Source organism: Glarea lozoyensis, assembly GCF_000409485.1.
Source record: "Glarea lozoyensis ATCC 20868 chromosome Unknown GLAREA5, whole genome shotgun sequence".
Classification (NCBI taxonomy): Eukaryota; Fungi; Ascomycota; class Leotiomycetes; order Helotiales; family Helotiaceae; genus Glarea; species Glarea lozoyensis.
The window spans coordinates 540,843-563,320 of NW_007361000.1; the positions used below are offsets into that span (position 1 = coordinate 540,843).

The window sequence follows — 22,478 nt, forward strand, 5'->3', positions numbered from 1 at the left end:
AGACCGCTCAAGTTGATGTCTTTAAACAACAAAAGGAGATATTGAGAGTTTTAGTATGTACAGAAATGTTTGCCTGGTAGAAGCCACGCGTTGTACCTGGTTTGAGCTCGGGACTCTGCCAATTTCCAAGCAGAAAATTCCGGTAGCCGAAAAAGGCAAAAGTGCAGTTAACGCGTTGTACATAGGCCAATATAAAACCGTATCGGATCCTGGAACGCCTTGTTGCTAGGGTCTCTTAGACAGTTTGTACCCGTCAAAGTTCGTTCTAGACGGCGGACTGCTCCTAAGAGCATCGATAGAGCAGCATAACCTGCGTATCAATTGAAACGCCTCCACATAATATCTTGATAAAACGAAGGCGACAGCCTCGGCCACTGACTTCCTCCAATCTTAATGAATTATTTATAGTTGAAATAACATATTTACCAACTCACAGCTCCATCCGGCGCGTTATGGTATTTCCTCACTATTCCCTTTGAACCTCCCAAATTTGATGTTGCTCGTGTCACGTGATATTTTAGACCATTTCTCGCACTCTGATTCGCTCGGTTACCACTGACTAATCCCCTCACCCCAGCCGCCGCTCGTTTTCCACTTTCGCAGCTGGAGCCTTCGCCTTTGAGTTGAAGTCCATCCATCACGACCACCAGCCATATATCGTGCGCCTTGAGGTACCGCTACCGAACCACCCCCCTTTATCCCCGAGGAACACCACCCACCACAACCACCTCGTCGTCGACGACGCGACTCACATCTTGCACATCGTCGCCGTCGCTGTGCGCCCGACCCGCGCCCTTTGGCACGACGCTTTCGGTCATCAATCACCACCACCTTTTTATCATCAAACGCCCTCCGCGCACCTCGCGCCAAGCGTGTTGCATCTACAAAAAGTTATCCGCCATCAATAACGAACGCGACAACGCGAGATTCTCTCCCCTTTATCTTCTTAGCGATAATTTGACACGTCCAGACGTTTTTCCACAACGCTCTGCCTCGCATTGATACCCGCGACGACACATTCATTTATCAACGAAGCATTCTTCAACATCAGATCTGATGCGCAAGGCTGGCTCTTGATATGCGCTGAATGAACCACAAAATCCGCAACGAGACAATCGCATAAAATATATCATCGCTCTTGCAACATGGCTTCCGTTCAGAACGCTCCGGCGGTTCAGCAACCGGGGATGCCAGGACTAAATGCCCAGCGGCATCAACAGCAGGCACAAATAGTTCGAGATGCTCTCAATGTAAGATTAGGAACCAATCTTCTTTACGTCATACTAGCCTTCGTATTATTGGCCAATGCTAACGACGTGTAAAGAAAATGAAACAGATGAAAGAGCAAAACGTGTCCGAGAAAGATCCCGAATATATCAAAGTCCTTACCATTCTCAATGGGCTCAAGGCACAACAACAGATGTTACAGAACCAAAAGGCTGCTTATGCTCAAGCCCAACAGCAGCAGCAGCAAAATCCTAATCAACAAGTTAATCCTTCGAGCGCGACAAATGGCACAAACGGCACACGCGCACCAACTCTCTCAAATAATAATGCTCCCAATGCTACTCAAACTCCCACCTCCACACCACTGGGACCTTCCGCCATACCCACAAGCTCTGCAGCACCAATACCCAAGGGCGCAGTTCCTCGATCGGCGCCTGTTGGGAGTGGATATTTTTCTGCTCAGCAACTTAATACCCTCAAACACCAAATATCAGCCTTCAAATGTCTCTCAAAGAACATGGGCATCCCAGCGCAGCTCCAGCAAGAGCTGTTTGCGTCCCAGCAACGAAAAAAGCTATCGCAAGGTCTAGACCACCCTCTCATAGCAGCCCCTAGTTCTACGGACGATGCCAGCTCGACAAACAATGGCGGGGAATCATCCAAAGGAGAGGCGGAGCTTGTACAGAAGAAGCACGAGTATACTGGTTTTGTATCACCATATACGCAGCTCACCATTCCTATGCACTATTCCAAGCACAAGGTCCGCGACCTACGGCCTACGATTCCCAGCATCATGCCAACCGGTGTTGACTTTGAAAAGCTTCGTAATGAGAGAGAGATTATAATTTACAACCGCATGCAGGCTCGATTGACTGAGCTTAAGTCTTTACCTGCAAATATCGCACATTTAGACGCATCAAGCGATGAACTCGTCCCCGATGACTCTGTAAAACGAAAAGCTTTGATCGAGATGAAAATGCTGGGACTTTATCAGAAACAGAAAGCCATGCGAGATAGAATCGGACGCTCAATTGTGCAATACGACAACCTTGCTATGACCGCAAACAGAAGCCATTACCGACGAATGAAGAAGCAGTCACTACGGGAAGCTCGCATCACAGAGAAGCTTGAGAAGCAGCAAAGAGATGCGCGTGAAAGCAGAGAGAAGAAGAAGCATTCTGATTACATCAGAACAGTTCTTCAACATGCTCAGGAGATTGCCACTGCTGCTAATAATCAGAAGTTGAAGATGCAAAAGATTGGTCGCATGATGATAATTCAACATCAGAACATCGAAAAAGAAGAACAGAAGAGAATCGAGCGAACTGCCAAGCAACGTCTCCAGGCTCTTAAGTCTAACGATGAAGAAGCTTATCTCAAGTTGCTCGATCAGGCAAAGGATACCCGTATCACCCACCTTCTCAGACAAACCGATGGCTTCTTATCGCAACTTGCGGCCTCGGTCAAGGCGCAACAGCGAAAAGCTGCTGAGCGTTACGGCGAAGGTGGTGATTTCGAAGAATCCGAGGAGGAGGACGAGGAGGAGGAGGTCGACACCCGCAAAATTGATTACTATGCAGTTGCGCATCGCATCAAGGAAGAGGTCAATGCGCAGCCATCTATTCTGGTTGGCGGTACATTGAAGGAGTATCAATTGAAGGGTCTTCAGTGGATGATTTCGCTTTACAACAATAACCTCAATGGTATTCTAGCCGACGAGATGGGTCTCGGAAAGACAATTCAGACAATCAGTTTGCTCACCTATCTCATCGAAGTCAAGAAGCAAAAGGGTCCTTTCTTGGTTATTGTCCCACTGAGTACCTTGACGAATTGGAATTTGGAATTCGACAAGTGGGCGCCTTCAATTGTGAAGATAGTCTACAAGGGGCCGCCGATGGCTAGAAAGAACCAGCAACAACAATTGCGGTACGGCAATTTCCAGGTTCTTCTAACCACGTACGAGTACATCATCAAAGACAGACCAGTGCTTAGCAAGATTAAATGGATTCATATGATCATTGACGAAGGTCATCGTATGAAGAACGCATCTTCTAAACTCAGCGCAACTCTTACCCAGTACTACGCCACTCGCTATCGTCTGATTCTTACGGGTACGCCTTTACAGAACAATCTTCCTGAATTGTGGGCTCTGCTCAATTTCGTCCTTCCAACAATTTTCAAGTCGGTCAAGTCCTTCGATGAGTGGTTCAACACACCGTTCGCCAATACTGGTGGCCAGGACAAGATGGAGCTTACAGAAGAAGAGCAGATTCTTGTCATTCGCCGTCTCCACAAAGTGCTTCGTCCCTTCTTGCTTCGTCGTTTGAAGAAGGATGTCGAGAAGGATCTGCCTGACAAGACAGAAAAGGTCATCAAGTGCAAGTTTTCCTCACTGCAAACTCGTCTGTACAAGCAGCTGGTTACCCACAACAAACTCGTTGTCGGCGATGGAAAGGGTGGCAAGACCGCCGCTCGTGGTCTGAGCAACATGATCATGCAGCTGCGTAAACTTTGCAATCATCCTTTCGTATTCGATGAAGTCGAGAACCAGATGAATCCTCTCAACACCAGCAATGATCTCTTATGGCGTACAGCAGGTAAATTTGAACTTCTCGATCGAGTCTTGCCCAAGTACAAGGCAACTGGTCATAGAGTGCTCATGTTCTTCCAAATGACCGCTATCATGGACATCATGGAGGATTACTTACGCTACCGGGGTATCAAATTCATGCGATTGGACGGTACCACTAAGTCCGACGATCGTTCTGAGCTCCTGAAGCTATTTAATGCGCCCGACTCGGAGTATTTTATCTTTTTGCTATCTACCCGTGCTGGTGGTCTAGGTCTCAATTTACAGACCGCAGATACCGTTATCATTTATGACTCTGACTGGAATCCCCACCAGGATCTTCAAGCCCAGGATCGTGCGCATCGTATTGGACAAAAGAACGAGGTCAGAATTCTGCGATTGATCAGTTCGAATTCGGTCGAAGAAAAGATCTTGGAACGTGCCAAATTCAAGCTTGACATGGATGGGAAAGTTATCCAGGCTGGTCGTTTCGACAACAAATCGTCCGAGACCGATCGGGAGGCTATGCTTCGTGTCATGTTGGATACTACGGAAGCGGCCGAATCTTTGGAACAAGAAGACATGGACGACGAAGAACTGAACATGATATTGGCTCGTTCTGATGACGAACTCATCAAATTCAGAGAGATGGACGAGGAACGGGCCAAGGACCCTGTTTATGGGCCTAATGCCGGAGCTAATTTTATGCCCCGTCTGATGGCAGAAAATGAGTTGCCTGAAATCTATATGTCAGATGGAAATCCAGTGCCGGACGAGCCAGAAGAGATCAAGGGCCGTGGTGCTCGTGAGAGAAAGGGTGTCAAGTACGACGATGGTCTCACAGAAGAGCAATGGCTGAATGCTGTCGATGATGACGAGGACAGTCCAGAGGCTGCGGCAGCTCGAAAGCAAGCTCGTAAAGAGCGGCGGGAACGAAACCGTCTTATTAGATCGGGCGAGATTTCTGGTGATATCGAAGCATCTCCGCCAGGTAGTCGAGACACCTCTGAGGAGCCTCCAGAGCCAACCCCTCAGAAGAAAGGTCGTGGCCGCAAGCCCGGAAAGGTCGAGAAGCGCAAAGCCGAAGAGCTGAGCGAAGAGGAACGACCTGCGAAGAAGAACAAGCGCGGTGGGCCAGGACGACCAAAAGGTTCGGCAGCGAATGGCAACGGTATGAGCGTTCAGTATCGAAACACTCTTCAGGCTAGTCTAAGGGCCATATACGACAGTCTGATGAAACTAGAGTCCGTCACCGAATCCGAAGGTTCGGACGACGATGATGACGAGGAAGGAGGCAAACGCCTGATCATTGGCCCTTTCATCGACCTGCCACCCAAAAAGCTCTTCGCCGATTACTATGCAATCATTCCAGAACCTATTGCGATGAAGCAGATCGATAAGCGCATCAAGAAGGAAGAGTACTCGAGCCTGAACGATATGCGCAAAGATATCAAGTTACTTGTTGCAAATGCAAAGCAGTACAACGAGGACGGCAGTGTAATCTTTGTTGATGCCGTTGCTATTGATGTGAGTTCCACTTCTTTCTGCTTTAGACCTTTTTGAATATCTACTAACTTATTACAGAATGCTTTCGAATCCAAGGTCGCTGATGAGATCGCTGATCATCCGGAACTGGGTGAAGACTCGATGAATGGCGGCTCAACCGCGCCCACGACCAGCGCGGGCACCCCAATGCCGGCATCAGCAGCTAAACTAAAACTCAACTTCAACAAACCCATGGCGAATGGTGGAAGCAGTGGTGTACAGAGTGACGACGAGTAAGACCATATGTCCATTCCGCGTTTTGGCGTACAGGAGTTTTCATGGTCGGGGGGCTTGCATTTTTGCTTTTACTTTGACCTGCGACTCAGGGGTGTGTCGGGGGTCGCTTGTATTAAATGGCGTTTTTTATTCAGATCTCATGATACACATGGAAAAATTCGGCGGGTGGCGGTTGTTGTGGCAGAAGATGTTGTATTGCGAGACGTGGCCTGCTCATTATGGGGTCTGCTGGGCTTTGAGTTTGATTCTTGGCCTGGGTGTAACGTTAATAGAATAGGAATAAGAGATGTATGAGATGAGTTAATTATTATAATGGTTTTGGATTCTCGATGGGAGGGTGATCTCATGTGTTTTGAGGTTAGTTGATGGCTGAGTGCTTCTGTACGGAATGTGTTACGCACGCAACGGTATACGTGCTCCAAGTGTGTGAAGGATCACCATTTAATGCTCCTCTGCTTGGGCTTTGTCCCACAATGCTTGCAACGATCAAACAGATCTTCACAATTTATCTACGACGTTCACATCGCAACCCACCTACCTGTTCATGGCTATAGTGGATATCATCCGTCAACTCCTCTCATCACCTTGTTACGTATCCAAATCACCTTGGTGGTTGTTACGAGGGGTTCCGGAATGTTAGAGCCCGGACGAGGAAGTGCACTTGGGGACGTGGTTATTAATCTTGAATGGGATCTTCTGAGTGAATGAGAGGTGCTTTGAGCACGATAGATAGGCGCGCTCGAAGCTGTATGTACGAAAGGTACCGGACTGGGAAATATGCGTTACACATCGCAAAAAAGTTTAGTGTAAGTTTTTGTGGAGATGGAAATGATTATTAAGTCTAGCACAGACGACTAAACGTGTCTGAGCATGAAATAATCTGTTGCATGGGATGGTTGGCGGCTGGGTAGTGATATGTAATAGTTCTGTATGTGACGGTGTAGAAGTGCCCAGACGATGACTTGGGCCCGTTGACGCTTGATTGGATCAAGCTATGTAGATCTCTGGAGCATTTGAATACCGGCATTTGCGTCTGACGCGAGGATGAGGCTAGGTATTGACTTTGAAGGGTTGTTTGGAACGTGGATGTAGGTGTGGGATATTTGTCACATGACTCTAGTTACATAGAACGATTTTGGTGGTGGTGATGAATCGTAACTTCTTACTATTTAATGAAAGAAAACTCAATGGTTTAACGATGCTGTTATCCTGAGCTGAAATGGAAAGCTTGATGAGGATATGATTTCCATGGTTGAGGGAGAAAGGTTACTGTACCGGTGACATAACTCGGATGTATTTCCGAGCTAGTCGTATTACTGTACAGTTAATTCCACTTATGTATGCAGCTTCTTGACGACATCGCAAAGAGGTCTGATCCACCAAATAAGGATATCTATCTGTAAAGTATATAGTATGATGGCCCTCGAATTGAGTCAGAAATGAAATAGAATAATTACCTCGAAGTCATCATGGACGGCCACAAAGTAGACTCTCACAACCCGCCCGAAACAGTTCATTTGATCGTCCAAGCTGGCGTCGCCAAAGCAAAATTACCATGGCTCGACCTCACAGTTAAATCCTTCTTCGGCGGCTTCTTCATCGCCCTAGGCGGTCTGATAGACCTCGTCGTCGCCGGCGGCTCCCCCAGTCTCCGCGCCTCAAACCCAGCTCTCGCAACCGTGATCGCGGGATTCTTCTTCCCAACCGGCTTCGTCCTGATTCTCTTAACCAACATGGAACTCGCAACATCCAATTTCTTTACCATGACGGCATCGACGCTGGCGCGAAAGACTACGCTGTACGATTTGGCGAAGAACTGGATCGTTAGTTATATCTTCAATGTTGCTGGCGCGCTGTTCTTCGCGGGCATTCTGGCTTGGTGGTCGGATGCTCTCAATACGGATGCTCAGACTGCGTGGGCGGTTTCGCAGGCGGAGCCGAGGGTTAATGTGACTTGGGGATATAACTTCACACGCGGTATCGGTTGCAATCTTCTCGTCGCGCTGGCAATGTACCTAGCAACCTCGGGCCGTGACAATACATCGAAGATATACGGGATATACATTCCGATCTGGGCGTTTGTGATTCTCGGATACCAGCACAGTATTGCGAACTACATGAATGTGCCGCTGGGGATGTTCTATGGGACAAATTTCGGCGTGGGGAAGTTCATCTGGGCGAGTTGTATTCCGGTGACGTTGGGGAATATTGTTGGAGGTGCTGTGCTGGTTGGTCTGCCGTTGTGGATTTTGTATGGAAGAGGGCCTGAGATTGTGAATGAAGCTGGAATGAGCGGGACGAAGCCTGGTGAGGATAAGGAGGAGATGGGTAGAAACGCGGGCGCCAATGGTCATATATCAGGTGGTAGACATCGTGGAGCGGATGCAGTTTGAAGATGGAACATTTTAATGTAGATCTAGAGCGTGTAAGAAGTATAACACAAAAGTGGATTAAATAGAAGAAGAGAACATATCAATTAGAAGATTAAAGATACACTTGCGTTAATATTTCGGCTTTAGCACATTTATCTCCGAGACATTGTTCTGGCGGAAGTGCCCGAGTGACGCCCCACCATATTGCAGCTGTCATGGTGGTGTAGCTCCAGACAGCAACCTCACGACAAGCTCTAGATGCTAGCCAAAGCTCGATTGAGTATTTTCCTGAGTTCATTCAAGCTACCGAGAACTTACACAAGGCAATATACAACCACGAACTCTGCGAACATGGCTCCTAAGCAGATCTCTTCGTCTGCAGCCAAAGCACACGACTTTATTGATTTCCTCAACACATCTCCCACCCGTAAGTATCTCTAGATATGGATCTACTTGGAATGATTCTAATTGATTCGAAGCATATCACGCCGTCCATTCTGCGATCCAACGTCTCAAAACCGCCGGCTTCAAAGAAATCAAAGAACGAGATAGTTGGTCCTCGACTCTGGTCCCAGGCGGAAAATACTACCTCACTCGCAATGGATCCTCCATAATCGCTTTCGGAATTGGAAAGAAATGGAAAGCTGGAAATCCATTCGCCATGGTTGGCGCACACACAGATTCTTGTACACTCCGTCTGAAGCCAGTGAGCAAGAAGACGGGGGCAGGGTTCATGCAAGTCGGCGTGGAGGCATATGGTGGTGGGATATGGCATACTTGGTTTGATCGAGATCTGAGTATTGCTGGCAGAGCGATGTGCAAAGATGGGAAGGGGAATATTGTTAGCAAACTGATCAAGGTGGAGAGACCTATCTTGAGGATTCCAACGCTGGCTATACATCTTAGTCGAGCTTCCAATTTCGAACCAAATAAAGAGACGGAGTTGTTCCCGATTGCTGGTCTTATTGCTGCGGAATTAAATCGGACTGGCGCAACGGAGAAGAAGGACGATAAGGAAGATGAGAGCGAGAAGCCTTTCAAACCTCTGCAGGAGCTTTCGGATCGCCATCACCCTTATGTCGTGGAACTTATCGCCCAGGAGGCTGGCGTTGAGGTTGAGGATGTTGTGGACTTCGAAATTATCCTATATGATACCCAAGATGCCTGTATTGGAGGCATCAACAACGAGTTGATCTTCGGAGGACGTCTAGACAACTTGGGCATGACATACTGTGCCGTCGAAGGTCTCATCGGTTCTGTATCCGATCCATCTGCTTTGGACGACGAATCAAGTATCCGCTTAATCACCTGTTTCGACCACGAGGAAATCGGAAGCACATCAGCCCAGGGTGCAGGGTCGAATTTTCTTCCCGCTATTCTAAAAAGACTTGCGGTACTTCCATCACATCACGAATCTGGATCCGACAAATCTTACGAGAAAGTCAACAAAGATGAGGTTGATATTTCTACAGCCTACGAGCAGAGTCTCGCAACCTCATTCTTAATGTCGGCAGACATGGCCCATTCTGTCAATCCTAATTACCTAGGGAAATACGAATCTGATCACCGTCCTGAAATGAACAAGGGGACAGTCATCAAAATCAACGCGAATCAGAGATACGCAACCAATTCCCCCGGTATCGTCCTAGTAGAAGAAGTACGTTCCAACCCCCCTTCATACGTTCCATGCTAACGAAACCCAAGGTCGCCAGAAGAGCAAAACCAAGCCAAGACTCCACAACATCCAACGGCGTACCTCTCCAGCTCTTTGTCGTCCGCAATGACTCTCCTTGCGGCAGCACCATTGGCCCTATGCTCTCCGCTGCGCTAGGCACACGGACACTTGATCTGGGAAACCCGCAGCTTTCAATGCATAGTATTAGAGAAACGGCAGGAGCCTATGACGTTGAGCACGGCACAAGACTGTTTGAGTCTTTCTTTGAACATTTCTCGGAGCTGGAGTCGAAGATTTTAGTTGATTGAATAAACTTCTTGTTTTTGGTGAAAATTTAGAAATTGGGCTTTCTGGATGCTTTGTGAATTGTTCTGTTCCTCGAGTAGATGTTTTATGCTCATTTTGATGTTTTCTTGTAACGAAAACGCCCTACACACGCTACAATCATCAATGCTTCCGAATCTTCATTAGCTGTCAAATCACCCACTTCGCGAAGCCATCGAATGGTCAAGTTTAGTACAGGGAGACTACTTGTAAAATACGACAAAACCCCAAAATTACTTGGTCGCCTGAAAGCGAGCAATCGAAACATCTTGAATGGTATAGACTTTGCGCGGCACATCCAAACCTAAACTAAAAGGAAAGGATCTCTACGTAAGCTTCCACGGTTCTGACTTTGAGGTCGAAAAATTTCCAAGAATCCGTGAATTCAAGGTCGTCGAAATCATGAAAATACACCTCTACCTCAAATCAACTAAACCAAACACCATCCTCCTTTAGTGGTAGCTATGATCTACCACCCCTATCCCATGGACAGCTATATAGCTGTACTGTATTCTCTGACCCATGTCCACCAAGTGCACGTCCTGTCTACTCGGTCAAAGTGCTAGACGTGTTGAGGCATGTGTTACATTTCAGACAGAAGGGGTTTGTATATACAGTGGATCTTGGGACTGAAAATATGAAGACGGGAGACGAAATACTCATGGGCGTCGCGCCGATTGCTTTAGCTTGATGGCGTGGGAGGATGTTGTCTTTTCAAATATTCTATCTCATACCGCCCATCCTCCCCTCCTAGTATGGAGGAGTACCGTCCTATCGACCTATGCAAGATTGCTAGTAGTGACTCCATATTGAAGAAGTTCCCCTCCGTGTATTTTCTAGAAATTCGGCGAGGAGAATTCCGGATTATCTAGCTCTTGGGGGAAGTCTGAGGGGTTTGGACGCGGAGTATTGGGAAGAGTGTTATATTAGAAAGGGATTTTGGAGGAGATTTAATTAGAGTGTTGGGTGCTAGATGTTGTGGCATCGGAGTTCTGGGGGAGTGTATGTAATTTCTTGCAGAACTCGAAGAATAAATTCTAACCTCAACCACTTCGAGAATTCATTTCTGTAACATCACTTCCAGCCCATCCGAGAGGATAGAAAGCATGTCTTTGCTCGGATTGCGGTGGTTCAGAGTTTGTGTAGCTCTTTCTTATGTACTGCATTACGGGATGGGTCCAGGCCCTGTGGGAGGATATGTCACTTCTCACTTTATCAAGATTTATGACGACGTGTGTATACACATGAGAGAGACAAGGTGATTAATGCTAGATAAGCTGTATACCCATCCTTTTATATGTGAGATTTGAAATATAAGATAGATATCTAAGGTAGACTTTAGAGGTGTGGGATTAATAGCTGTAGTACTCTGCTTTCGTAGTTAGAATACCTTTATATCATTTATCAAGTTTATAGTACTTACTTTATATAGAAGCTTATCTACACAACTTAACAATTAAACATTTTAATTTCTATAGAAGATAAATCTTTTAATCTATAAGTCCCTATACGATTTAACAGTATTACAATATCTATAATTTCTATAATGTCTACAATGCTTATTCCTCTTACAGACCCTATGTGTTTTAAAGATCTTAATATTGTACAATTCTAATTTTTTTTTTTTTACTAATAATTATAATTCTTATAACGTCTATAATTGTTATACCATTCTAGAATTCTATAATGTTGGAAATTATTCTAATATTTATAATTCTTATAACGGTTACAATTCTTATACAGGTTATAAATTCCATAGACGTTATAATTCTCACAATGCCCATAAATCAGATCTGTAATATCCGAGCACAAAGGGAGCCGTACTACTAAATAGGAGTGAATATCTTTCGTTCTCAAACACAAGCCCGCGCACATGTTCACTATCACAATTTGAGCAACAGGAAACCATTTACCTCGGTGCGAACGCCTCAAAGCTGCTGGAGTGATAAAGCAGTGAAAGCATTAATGTCACGTAAAAACAAGAAAAAGGCAACAAAGTCTCAAAACATCGTCCTATTTTAACATCCCTCACTCAGGCTCTCTATCAACCACAGTATCCAACCCACCAGAAAGACAGCCCTTCCCTCCCCCTTATTTACCCCCTAAATAATACACATCCCCCTCCTCCTCCTCCTCCACACCCCACAAACGCTCCTTCAAAAGAATCCCAGTTTTCATGACATCATGTCACATAACAATGCCTTTCCCAAACCCCAAACCCATCTATCCCATTTTGCCAAACCCCAGTTCACAAAAAAAATAAAAAAATCCCAGTCCCAAACGTTCCCAAAGGCCCAGCCCCGATCCATATTACACCATTTTCCACAAAACAAAACAAAGTAAAAAAAGAAGCCCCGCATGGTGAAATGCCCACTAGAAAGGTATCAAAAGGAAACGTACGTGAGAGACAGTAAGAATATAAATACATGAACAAACAAAAAAAAGAATTCCCGTGGGAAGGTTGAAAAAGCCCCGTCTATGCCGCCAAAAAGATCGCCAGGTGAAGATGAAAAAACAAAATGGTATGTTAAAACCCGGCACCGAGAATGTAAGAACAAATGAAATCCATAGTATCATGTCACGTTGTGTTGCTCGTGGACATGCCGCTTCGTCTTGGTGCGAGATTGCGGCATGAAACACGCAGCGTTGGTTCGTTCGCATAGTGCGCCGTATATGAGTGTTGTTGAAAGTGTATTTACTTCTGAGGAAATAGCGTGTAGCTTCCTCTCTTCTTGCCACCGATGATGGTGGCAGTAGCGTTGTAGGTTCCTGCTCTTGGTCGACTCATGAAGTCTTTCATGGTCGACGTGACGGGTGCCGAGGTTTTCCTGCCGTGAAGTTGCGCACGTGTTGCGATCTGCTCCTCAGAGTACACCTCAGCAACAGGGCTGAGACATGCTTTGCCGTTCACGCCTCCAACCTCTGGTGTCTTGACGGTAAGAAGAGACTGCGACAAAGGCTTGGATTCAGCTTGCAGAGGTGTGGGTTCTGCCGCTAGCAGCTTTGATTTGACTGTGTCGTTGATCACAGAGTGCGCTTCAGAGGAATTTGCCGCATCATCTGTCTGCTCACTGGACACTTCATGCTTGTTAAGACTCGAGGTAATGAGATCAGGGAGGGAAGACGATGAGCTGATACTTCTGTAAGCGTCTCCGCTGAACCGTGAGGTCGCGGAAGAAAGTCGAGTGCTTGACGAGCTGCGTGCTGAAACACGTGAGAAGTCGGATGAGCGATAAGACACGACGCTTGAAGCAGTCTCATCAATTGGTGAGTTGGGTGTCTGGTAATGTTCCTGGTCGATGATCGTTGCAGAGGTTGTGTCTTTATCGAAATGATCATTGTACGTGTCATAACTTTCCAGATCCATCTGAGCTTGGAAATCAGCAGGAATGAGAAGGGTAGGCGACAAGTTGAAGCCATGACATTCTTTGAAAGATGAAGCTTGAGACAAGGATCGAACGCGGCCGAAGTTTTGAGGGGTGCGTGGGTTGGAAGAATTCGCAGAGGTGTTCGACATGGGCGACAACTCAGGAACGTCAAAGGCGGAGGGGATGAGCAACGAGGGACGGAAGCGACCGGTATAGACAGCGCGATCATCGTCTCCGAGATGCAATGCCAAAGGAGGCCCGGCTACGATAGTAGAATCATCCATAGAACATCGATCCCACTGATAGTCGCAATCTGCCTCGATTTCATGATCGTAACAGTAGTCGATGTCATCTTCCCACGAATCGTCCTGGAGTCGGAATCCAGGCGACAGTGGACGCGCAATTTTTGAGGAAGTCTGCATCAGAGCAGGGAGCTCAATATTAAACGCGTCATGTTCTTGAGCCTTTGTTCGGAGAGCGGGCGTTGACTTGGATGCTCTCAATTCAAAGCTGGTTCTAGAGTTTCTTGGAGCAGCTTCTTCTTCCTCCTTGACGTCCGGAAGCTCGAAACCAAAGCTACCATTCAATGAGGCTGTCAATGGCCATGCCTCATTGCCCGGCGTTGTGAGAGCATGTGAAATTTGATCGTCAGTCTCCAATACAACACCTTGAGACGCGTCTGAATTCGCGTCTTCTGATGATGGAAGTGGGAGAAATGGTGCTGGGCGTCGAAATCCTCCACTGGTTTGTGGCCGGTCAATAGTGGTGGTAGCCAATGGATCAAATGTGTCGAACAAGACCGAGGCAGTTCGAGACGAGGTTCTCGCGGGTAGTTCCAGTGGGCACTTTGGCGACAGTGGCGATCGAAGTGGTCGTGGGGGAGCGGCCCGCAGATTGTCATGCGACTTGGTGTGTGAGACAGTACGTTGCAACACTGGAGGACGTGACGACCTGCGATGCATGACTTTAGACAATGAGCTACCAGAAACTGGGTGCTCGTCTTCCTCGGCCAAAACATTCAACGCTTCGGATGAGAAGTTCTCAAAGTGTAGATTTTGTGCTTTGATACCCTTCAGCTCTCCATGTGTAGGTAGTTGTGACGCTCGAAGCGCAGAGAACTCGGACTGCAGCTCTGTATGACTGGTGTGGAGGTTTGGCATATTCTCTCGATGCGTGTGCGTAACGTGCTGGAAGTTGTACGGTGCAGAGATATGATGTCGTCCCTTCGTCTGAGTCCCTCGTCCGTGATTGTTTGACCTTCCATGGTCTTTCGTTATCTCTTCTTCCGCAATTCCTGCAACGATTGAATTCGCTCGCTTCGTTCTTCTTCCATTTCTCGAAAAGATCGAACCAAAGAGTTGAGTACTTTCAGGTCGTTCTGAACGCGACAATGTCATTCTGCTTTTAGTAGAGCGGCCCGAAGACTTCCTTGACAAGCTCGCTGATTCTGTTGAAGCATATGTCGATGAGCGAAAGGAGGAGGAAGCAGAAGACGTAGAGAACGTGTTGGTTCTGGAATTATTGCCAAAAATAGAGCTCCTCTTCATCTGTTCTGTGTATGCTCGTATGCGTTCAGGGGACGGTGGTCCATCAATCGCTGGTCCCATAGAATCTTCAGATGAATAAGTTTCAGCATTAGGTGCCGTCGTAGGGATATCCTTCATTTTCGCCTGATAAATTTGGGGATATGCTGCTTTCCCAGTACTAAAGCTAAACATCCTTCTGTTATAGCAGTTGTGAACTGCTACCGTTGAATAATTGGGTGGTGGATGAAATGTATTTTAAGTATTCATGCGGCGGACAGGGGAAACCCAACTATATTAACCATGGAAGAGAATTGCTGACTTTTCGCGTAACGGAATAACGCGTCGACAGGCTGTGTGACACGCCGCAGCCACGAGAATCTTTACGAATAATTGTTGGGCGGTATAGTTGTGGTTCAATGTTCTGGTCTTTGCTGTAGAAGAAAGGTCGAGAAGACTGATGTTTGAATGTTTCAATGAAGCAGACGTTGGAGCTAAAAACTAATCTTGATCAGTACTTGCTATAGGACAGTGGCTATAATCATCTTGGGTCGGATCAAGAGGAGATTCCCGGTGATATAGACCAGGTTTGGACGAATCATAAAAAGTCATCACAAATTGATCTTGGGACATCGAGGACTGGGCGAGTGATCGACATACCGTGACGATTTCCACTAACCGTTCCTGAAAACGTATTATTGTAAAGTGGTACCACGGTCGAATACGCAATTGGCGATTTCTGACGCTTTACAGAAGATTGAAGGATCTGACTGGACGCTGGGAGATAAGTTTACCATGGATGGACCACACCTCTCCTGTCATGTAACCACGACGGCGGCAGGTCGAGGCCAACGGAAGCCTGGGTATCGTTGATCCTTTGCATGCAGGAGGATATAGTGAGCGCGGCTGAGAAGATGAGGGGATGGTTCTGGAGGTAATTGTGTCTGGTGTGGTGACACAGTAGTATTGATGCAATCAAATAAAGATAATAATGCAGTTCAACACATCGAATACATGAATGAAGAAGAGGGAGCAAGCAGCCATTTCTGGGTTCTGCTAAGGGCAAGCATAGATACACACTCGACCCGTGCTTTTGATCCAGGGAGATGGGCGCAGTCCCACCGTCTTCCCTAGCTCTCGAGACCCCTGGGGGTTCCCTTGTGAAAGGATGTCAGGGTCCCAAGAAGGGAAAGTCTGGCTGGTTGTTGGGTATCCGCTGGGTTTATCCACCAGATACCCCTCCCCTTTTTGCTGGGAGGAGGCACGGAGACGAGCAACCTGGTTCCTGACTGCATTGCATGAAGCAACACGGGCTTGTACGGAAGGCGAGAGAGCAGCGTCCGGTACGGACGAGGCGTGGAAAGGTGCTGGAGAGAAATTTCAAGGGTCGTCCGCCTTAGCGACCACGTTTAATTCGTTCTGCTGGACATCCAGGGGAAAAGGTTGGGCTGGTCGCTGGCCTAAAATCCTAATCTTGACGTTTCCACGAGCTCGAAGGCTGGCCAGCACGAGGAACTCAGAACTCCAAACTGACCCAGAAACTGGCAACCTCAAACCACCAGGTCCGCCTTACAATTCGGGACCTCGATGTAACTGCGAACTTGCGAACGTCGTTGACGCTGGTGGGGATGATGAGCAAGTTGGAGAAGCGCGTTATAGGTGGGGGGTCTTGTCTTTGCAATTTCACAAGACCCAGAGTGGTCCTTACGAGCGGGTCTTGCAGATCCAACTGTGCATCTATTGGAACCAGCTCTTTACCCCAAAGCAGCCATTATTTCGGAATTCCAACACCTTCTGTAGGGCTTTCATTCGTGGAGGGCCTTCGAAGAGCCCAGCAGTGGACCGAGTTTCTCGTACGTCCGTACAAGAATTGAATACAGCAGTTCCTTTGCTGCGAAAGGAGTGTGCAATTCACAATTCGGCGAGCGCATGCCGTGTGAATTTTTGGCATTTGTCTTTCCGCAGTAGTATATGACTAGTGGTGGAGCTATTGAGCTATCCGTCCGAGATTTTTGTTGTTGTTTTTGTTTTTCTTATCATGCTTTTTGACGCGTTCCATGGTGTTTTTGTTTGGTGTTGACGTGAGACTGCCAATTTCTGTGGAAATAGGCATAAGCAGCGCTGTTAGTGAGTTACCATTATTAGAAGACCCGTCTCTCGTTGGTGCTATTGGAACGGTCCGTCTCGCGACGCCATTGACCAGTAGTGGTGATGCTACTGTACGAGAGTGCGAGGTGATGATGGAGGCGTTGACTTTGGAGCTGGAGCTTGTACGGCGACCCAAGACGAGCTCTTGGTACACATTTCAATCCTGCCTTCCAGAAGTATCGAGGGAAAAATAATCCAAAATCCTTCACGGCGAGGTACATACGCCCCACGATGACCGAGATGACAGTTTTTCTTCAACAGATAAGAAAGAGCAGAATGGAGGAATTCTAGAACAATTCGTTGCCCAACTTGGCGACTTCAAAATGTAACGGCGGTGCGGTGGACACTTCTGAAAGTGGTGGTATATCAGCACAGGCGATTTCAACCTCCGTTTATTCTCCTTATTATTTTCATCGTCGTAAGTCGCCATATTCGGAAATCCCCAGATCTCGGAGTCTACCTACCGTGAAGCCCGAGCACGTATACTCTGCTGTTCAACGCGCCTACAACCACGGTACTATTCCCCACAGCTCTTCCAATTTCCGTTAAAACAATATGGTATTTGATAATGAACTTTCAATATCAAAACTAGTTGACGTCTTGGTTGGACGTGCTTGCGCTCTTCTCTGCTGATGAAGCTTCCATCCCGTCTTGTCGAACGGCTCAGCGGCCGTGAGATGGCAGCCTACATATGGGACGGCGAGGCCGCAGGCTAAGCGCTGCATGTTATTATACATATCTGATAATAACAGGTTGAAGTGCCGCAAAGAGAAGATCAATCGTTCGTCATCCAAAGACGTTCATATGTCCGCTTCTGGGCTCAATATTCGATTGTTGTATTGAAATGAATTGTTGTTTGATGCAATAATCCTGCAGCTTGAGCCAATAGGCCTCCGTTACCATCGAGATTTGGCTTGGAATATCTTCAACTTCAGGGTCATTCGCCATTTGAGATCGCGCGCAGCTGGAGACGCAGCTACCCAGTAAGCGTGACAGGCAAACCAAACTTCTGTCAACCGACCCTTGGTTCTGAACTTTCAGATCATATTCTTTGGCCAATTCTTTTGGAGTCGACTGCAGAACTCCGGTGCTACAGTACCATTTTGCGTCAACATACTCGTTGCTCTCTCTCGTCTCCAGTGAAAACATGTCCGTCAAACCTGGGCGACTCTCTGAAACCGTAAACCTTGCGAGCTGTGCTCTTTACAAGACGACAATACGCAGAGATTCGGAGGAAGAAAAAGTAAAAATCGCGGGCATCATCGAATCCCAACGTATGTATGCTGTACCTGCACATATCATCGGATTAGGAGGCAAAGCACCCTTACAACCTGGTTCACTTGCAATAGTACTGAAAGTATGCCATGCACTCACGTTCGTTGGGGGAATGCTGACAGTTCTTAGGACATTCGTTTTAACGAGTGCAACCATTTCGGGTACGGTTTGGTGGTGCTCCTGCCCAACATCTCACCAAATAAATCTCGTCCTCTTCGGTTGCCGCCTTTCATAGGATGGAATAAAGCTGATTTCATGCAGAATGGCCGGGAAAACAAAGACGTTTTCTTAATAGGACATCTTCTTGCAGTAGATCAATTCTTCTGACACTTGAACGATCGTTTATCCTTGGGAAGTCAGCCATCTTGCAGTACGGCACTTGGTGGTTCGGCATACAATCGCAGGTGTCATGTCCTGATCCATGACATGTTTACACAATCAGATCCCTGAGTTCGGCGACCAACTACACATTAAGGACAGGGTTAACTCCATAAGTTCTCAGTCGAGTCAGTACATTGTAGATCCATGATGATTAAGATCGGAGTATATGGAAATCCGAGGTTGAAGGATTTGAGCTATAGCTCCACAGTGTCGTTTCGACGTTTAAGCCCAAATTGGATATGGTATACCAAGCGATCAGAGGTTCAAAGAAACACCGGAAAGTCTGCCGGAAAGAAATATTAATGATAAGAAAATTTCGGAAGAGAAGCCTTTTTTTCGGACCAGAAAGCTACGAGTAGGAGAGGTCTGAGCGAGTGGATTAGTGTACCAAGTCCAATCTCATCTTTCTAACACCCTCGTTCCGTCTGAGTAGAATTGAATTTAGAGAGAGAGAGAGAAATGGTTGTAACATGCCATCTACACGTTAGGCATATTATCAAGTAACCACGTGATTAGTCCCAAACATAGTTTGATTCTGCCCGATATCATCTCTCGAGATGTCAAACATTAAGGTGTAAATCTGCATGCGAAGGGTTCATTTATCGGCACCAGATGAAAACAAAATCTGTTTCTGGGGAGCTTCAGCTGCCTACCCACCAGTCGGTATTCCTCTAAGTTCGAAGGAGTTCTGCAAGAAAGTAAGGTTAAATCGAAAATCCTTGGATCGCCGTTTCAAGATACAGATCATTCCTGCCTTCTTCTTCCGGTCAAACGGAACTAGGATCTTAGGGTTAATATGGCCAAACACAATTGTTTGTCTGCGGCTTTGAATCCTCTCGTAGATCTAAAATGTTAGCATTGAGCGACGACGCCTTGCGAAATCTGATAGGCAAGTATCGTCAGATAGCTGCAGACCAGACCAGTAAATACCCCACAACTGGTGAAACGGGCCAGAGCTTTCTGAGCTCCATCCGTCTTGCGAGGAGACAGCGAGAGCTGTGCCGAATTATTTGTTACTCGACATGTGTTTTCATGCTAATATGCCCGTGATAAGGTACCGACTGAGAGTATCATACTAGACTGCCCCGAGGTGAAAATTGATAGCAGCTCACAGTACTTGTCTGTGCCTGCGATTGACAGAGTCTGGATTTCACCCCACTGTCCCAGCCCCGCCAGGTTCCTGGAACCTGCCTTGTCACCTATCACTTCTACGCCATGTCCTCTTCTCCCGTCATCCGCGAAGCACAGCGATCCCGCACAGTCTTTGAGGCGTCCGTCCTTCACCATCTGAATCTCTGGAGATCTTGAAACGTATTCCCGGCAAATAGGTGGCAGGCAAAATGCGGTGTTCTGCAGGCTGTGGCCGGGTGTAACCATCATTCTTCAGAGACAACACTCTCAGACGTGGCTGCTTCGACGTGACTTGGTTCCAGCCCGAATAGCCCGTCTGCAATTGTGTGAGAATATACGGATGACTCTCCCATTCGTCAATCAGTCGGGCAGCTAAGGGACCTTCGGTTGCAGAACTGATCCGGATGGAAGCTGGCCGGTTTGTCCTCCCCACCACGGGTTTTTCTGCAGCGCCGAGACTGGGGCAAGGTGGGTGCTATTGCCATGGATTCGTGTACTCCGGATACCTTTCGAGCATCAGCAAGCAGTTGTCTCCGCATATCGCTTCGTTGTGATGGTGGATAGGCTTGGACTTTGGAGCTTTCAGTGGGAATTTGTCTTGATGCTCGGCGAGCAGATTCATGAACCTAATAGCAAACGAAAAACGCACAATTCGGGAATCTTGCCAGTGAAGCGAAACTGCAGAAATCAATATCCGCCAATCGCTCTCGAAAATCTCAAAGAAGAAAGTTGGTGATAATTCTCCGAGACGTTGTGGTGCGGGAAGATGGACGTTTGACTGTGCCAGTTCGTTCCCGTTAGATTACGGCGACCATAAAAGCCAATATTGACAGCAGACATAAAGTCGTGATACGCGACGTAGCGAGCCCGAAAAGCGGCCTTCGAAGGTGTGGGGTATACAGGGCAAGGATAAGCATTTACGAAGTCAATTCGCGCGCTGCTTTTGTTTCAGTCGATGATGCTCTACTTTCTACGAAGAACTAAAATGATAACGGCAAGAATTCCACTACCAACTGAATTAACTTTTATTTAAGCTTTACTAACCTGACTAGGCATTTAGCTGCTAAAACGGAACGTTATAGTTCTCTCTTAGGCATTCTACTATTGACCACATGCATCCGCACACGAGAAGTGTTAAGCGGCGTAAACTGTACCTGCATTAGTTTTCTGCGCTCGCTTCCTCTTGCATCACGTCGTACGTGTTCGGAACTGTTACTCCACAACTCTACATCTACTATTACTAGAGAATCATAAATCCCATGAACGATTGTCAAACGATTCCTCCTGTTCTAATTCGCTACGAGGCGCGCATTAAAAATTTCTTTTTTTCCCGCCTATCATAATCCGCCAAATGCTACTCTGCAGCTCGTCCCCTCTATTATTGTCACTTGCATCTTTTATGAGGCTTTCACAGACTTTCACACCGCATGAGAAAGAACCAACTGCTTATGCGTCGTACTGCTGACATTCCACAGAAGAGCCTCTTCCCTTTCATTCGACCCCCTTTCCATTGTTGGGCTATATATCGACGGACCCGCTGCCGAGTGAGCAGTCCCGAACCGTTTTGCTTTTTCCGTGCCCAGGATGTCCCAAGCTCTCCAGTTGGGATTTACGTTTTTCTAGCCCGATGTGTGCTCTGAACGTGTCTTCTCTGCAAATTCATCACTCTCACTGCATAGAGGCGCGCTTACTTCTGACGTCAAAGCATACGCTTTTTTATTGTAGGATATTCGACGTATCAATGGACTTTGTACTTTTCTCACCGCTATTACACGCGATCTGAGCATTTCTATAATGTTTCGATGTCCTGCGGCTATTGCATGGTTTTGCGTACATGAAGAGAGCTGGCCAGCTTGGATGGCCTCAACCAATTCTCCGAAACATGTCTTATACGTAGCTCTAATTGCTTTGATCTCCAACCGTTGGAGATCTCTTCATTTGATTCGGAAGTTTTCATAAAACGGCGGATGGCTTCACAAGGCGAGATATGCACACACTCAACGTTACCAGGATCAACCTTCTCGATTGAGCAATTTGTTCTGGCCACAACCAGCAATTCCTTGCCGGGCACGATGCCATTCAAACGTTAATTGACACGGACAAAAGCTTACCAGTAAGCTCAAACGAAGCAGCGGGACGTTAAGGGTAGCCGAGGTTGAGAGACATGTCTTACCCAGCGAGCCAGCATCTTGCTGTCATTGGCCTCGAATGTTTCGGCAGTTTTCAGGTACCTTTCTTCGGAAGCACAAGATAATCGCGGTTTCAAAGCTCAGACCTGCATTATGACCGCTCAGTATCTCAGATCCGATTGAAGGACGGCAAATCTGACAACCTTTCGTGGAGCTCGTGGAGCTTCCAATCGTCTTCGAATGTTCACTTCAGAGTAACTCAACGGCCAGCCACTTGATCGATGACTTGAGACATCTCAGCCCTCTTGATCTCTGTGTACAATCAAGGATATTGAAGTCTCATCACTCCACTGAGTCTGCCGAAAGAATACCTTAAAACGTTTCACTAACATTCCATAGAAATCGTCGAAAGCAAATCTAATTCGTAGACGATCAATAGAATCTTTCCACCCTGAGACAACTTGTACCAATGTTCAGCTCCTCTGCCTTGTTAGACATCAAGCTGTAACGATTCAGCTCATGGCTAAAGTTAGTCTTTCCGCGTTGTAGACATATAATACAACCTGCAAGTTAG

At 46.9% G+C, this 22,478-nt stretch overlaps 6 protein-coding genes across 6 annotated transcripts; 5 read left to right on the forward strand and 1 right to left on the reverse strand.

Annotated features, from left to right (window-relative positions):
- Positions 1–1,145: 1,145 nt before the first annotated feature.
- GLAREA_04386 (P-loop containing nucleoside triphosphate hydrolase) lies at positions 1,146–5,578 on the forward strand (the record flags this gene model as incomplete). Its single annotated transcript, XM_008086763.1, has 3 exons — positions 1,146–1,250; positions 1,325–5,323; positions 5,381–5,578. 3 exons carry the CDS (start codon positions 1,146–1,148, stop codon positions 5,576–5,578), a joined length of 4,302 nt encoding a protein of 1,433 aa, XP_008084954.1.
- A 1,469-nt stretch (positions 5,579–7,047) lies between these two features.
- On the forward strand, positions 7,048–7,971 carry GLAREA_04387 (uncharacterized protein; the record flags this gene model as incomplete). Its single annotated transcript, XM_008086764.1, has 1 exon — positions 7,048–7,971. The coding sequence occupies one exon, from the start codon at positions 7,048–7,050 to the stop codon at positions 7,969–7,971; it is 924 nt and encodes a 307-aa protein (XP_008084955.1).
- Positions 7,972–8,301: 330 nt separating this feature from the next.
- Positions 8,302–9,933, forward strand: GLAREA_04388 (Zn-dependent exopeptidase; the record flags this gene model as incomplete). The annotated part of the gene is made up of 3 exons (XM_008086765.1): positions 8,302–8,377; positions 8,430–9,607; positions 9,655–9,933. The coding sequence occupies 3 exons, from the start codon at positions 8,302–8,304 to the stop codon at positions 9,931–9,933; spliced, it is 1,533 nt and encodes a 510-aa protein (XP_008084956.1).
- Positions 9,934–12,644: 2,711 nt separating this feature from the next.
- GLAREA_04389 (uncharacterized protein) lies at positions 12,645–14,981 on the reverse strand (the record flags this gene model as incomplete). Its single annotated transcript, XM_008086766.1, has 1 exon — positions 12,645–14,981. The coding sequence occupies one exon, from the start codon at positions 14,979–14,981 to the stop codon at positions 12,645–12,647; it is 2,337 nt and encodes a 778-aa protein (XP_008084957.1).
- A 1,027-nt stretch (positions 14,982–16,008) lies between these two features.
- On the forward strand, positions 16,009–17,182 carry GLAREA_04390 (uncharacterized protein; the record flags this gene model as incomplete). The annotated part of the gene is made up of 2 exons (XM_008086767.1): positions 16,009–16,693; positions 16,950–17,182. The coding sequence occupies 2 exons, from the start codon at positions 16,009–16,011 to the stop codon at positions 17,180–17,182; spliced, it is 918 nt and encodes a 305-aa protein (XP_008084958.1).
- A 953-nt stretch (positions 17,183–18,135) lies between these two features.
- Positions 18,136–18,590, forward strand: GLAREA_04391 (uncharacterized protein; the record flags this gene model as incomplete). Its single annotated transcript, XM_008086768.1, has 2 exons — positions 18,136–18,345; positions 18,393–18,590. The coding sequence occupies 2 exons, from the start codon at positions 18,136–18,138 to the stop codon at positions 18,588–18,590; spliced, it is 408 nt and encodes a 135-aa protein (XP_008084959.1).
- Between the last annotated feature and the right edge of the window lie 3,888 nt (positions 18,591–22,478).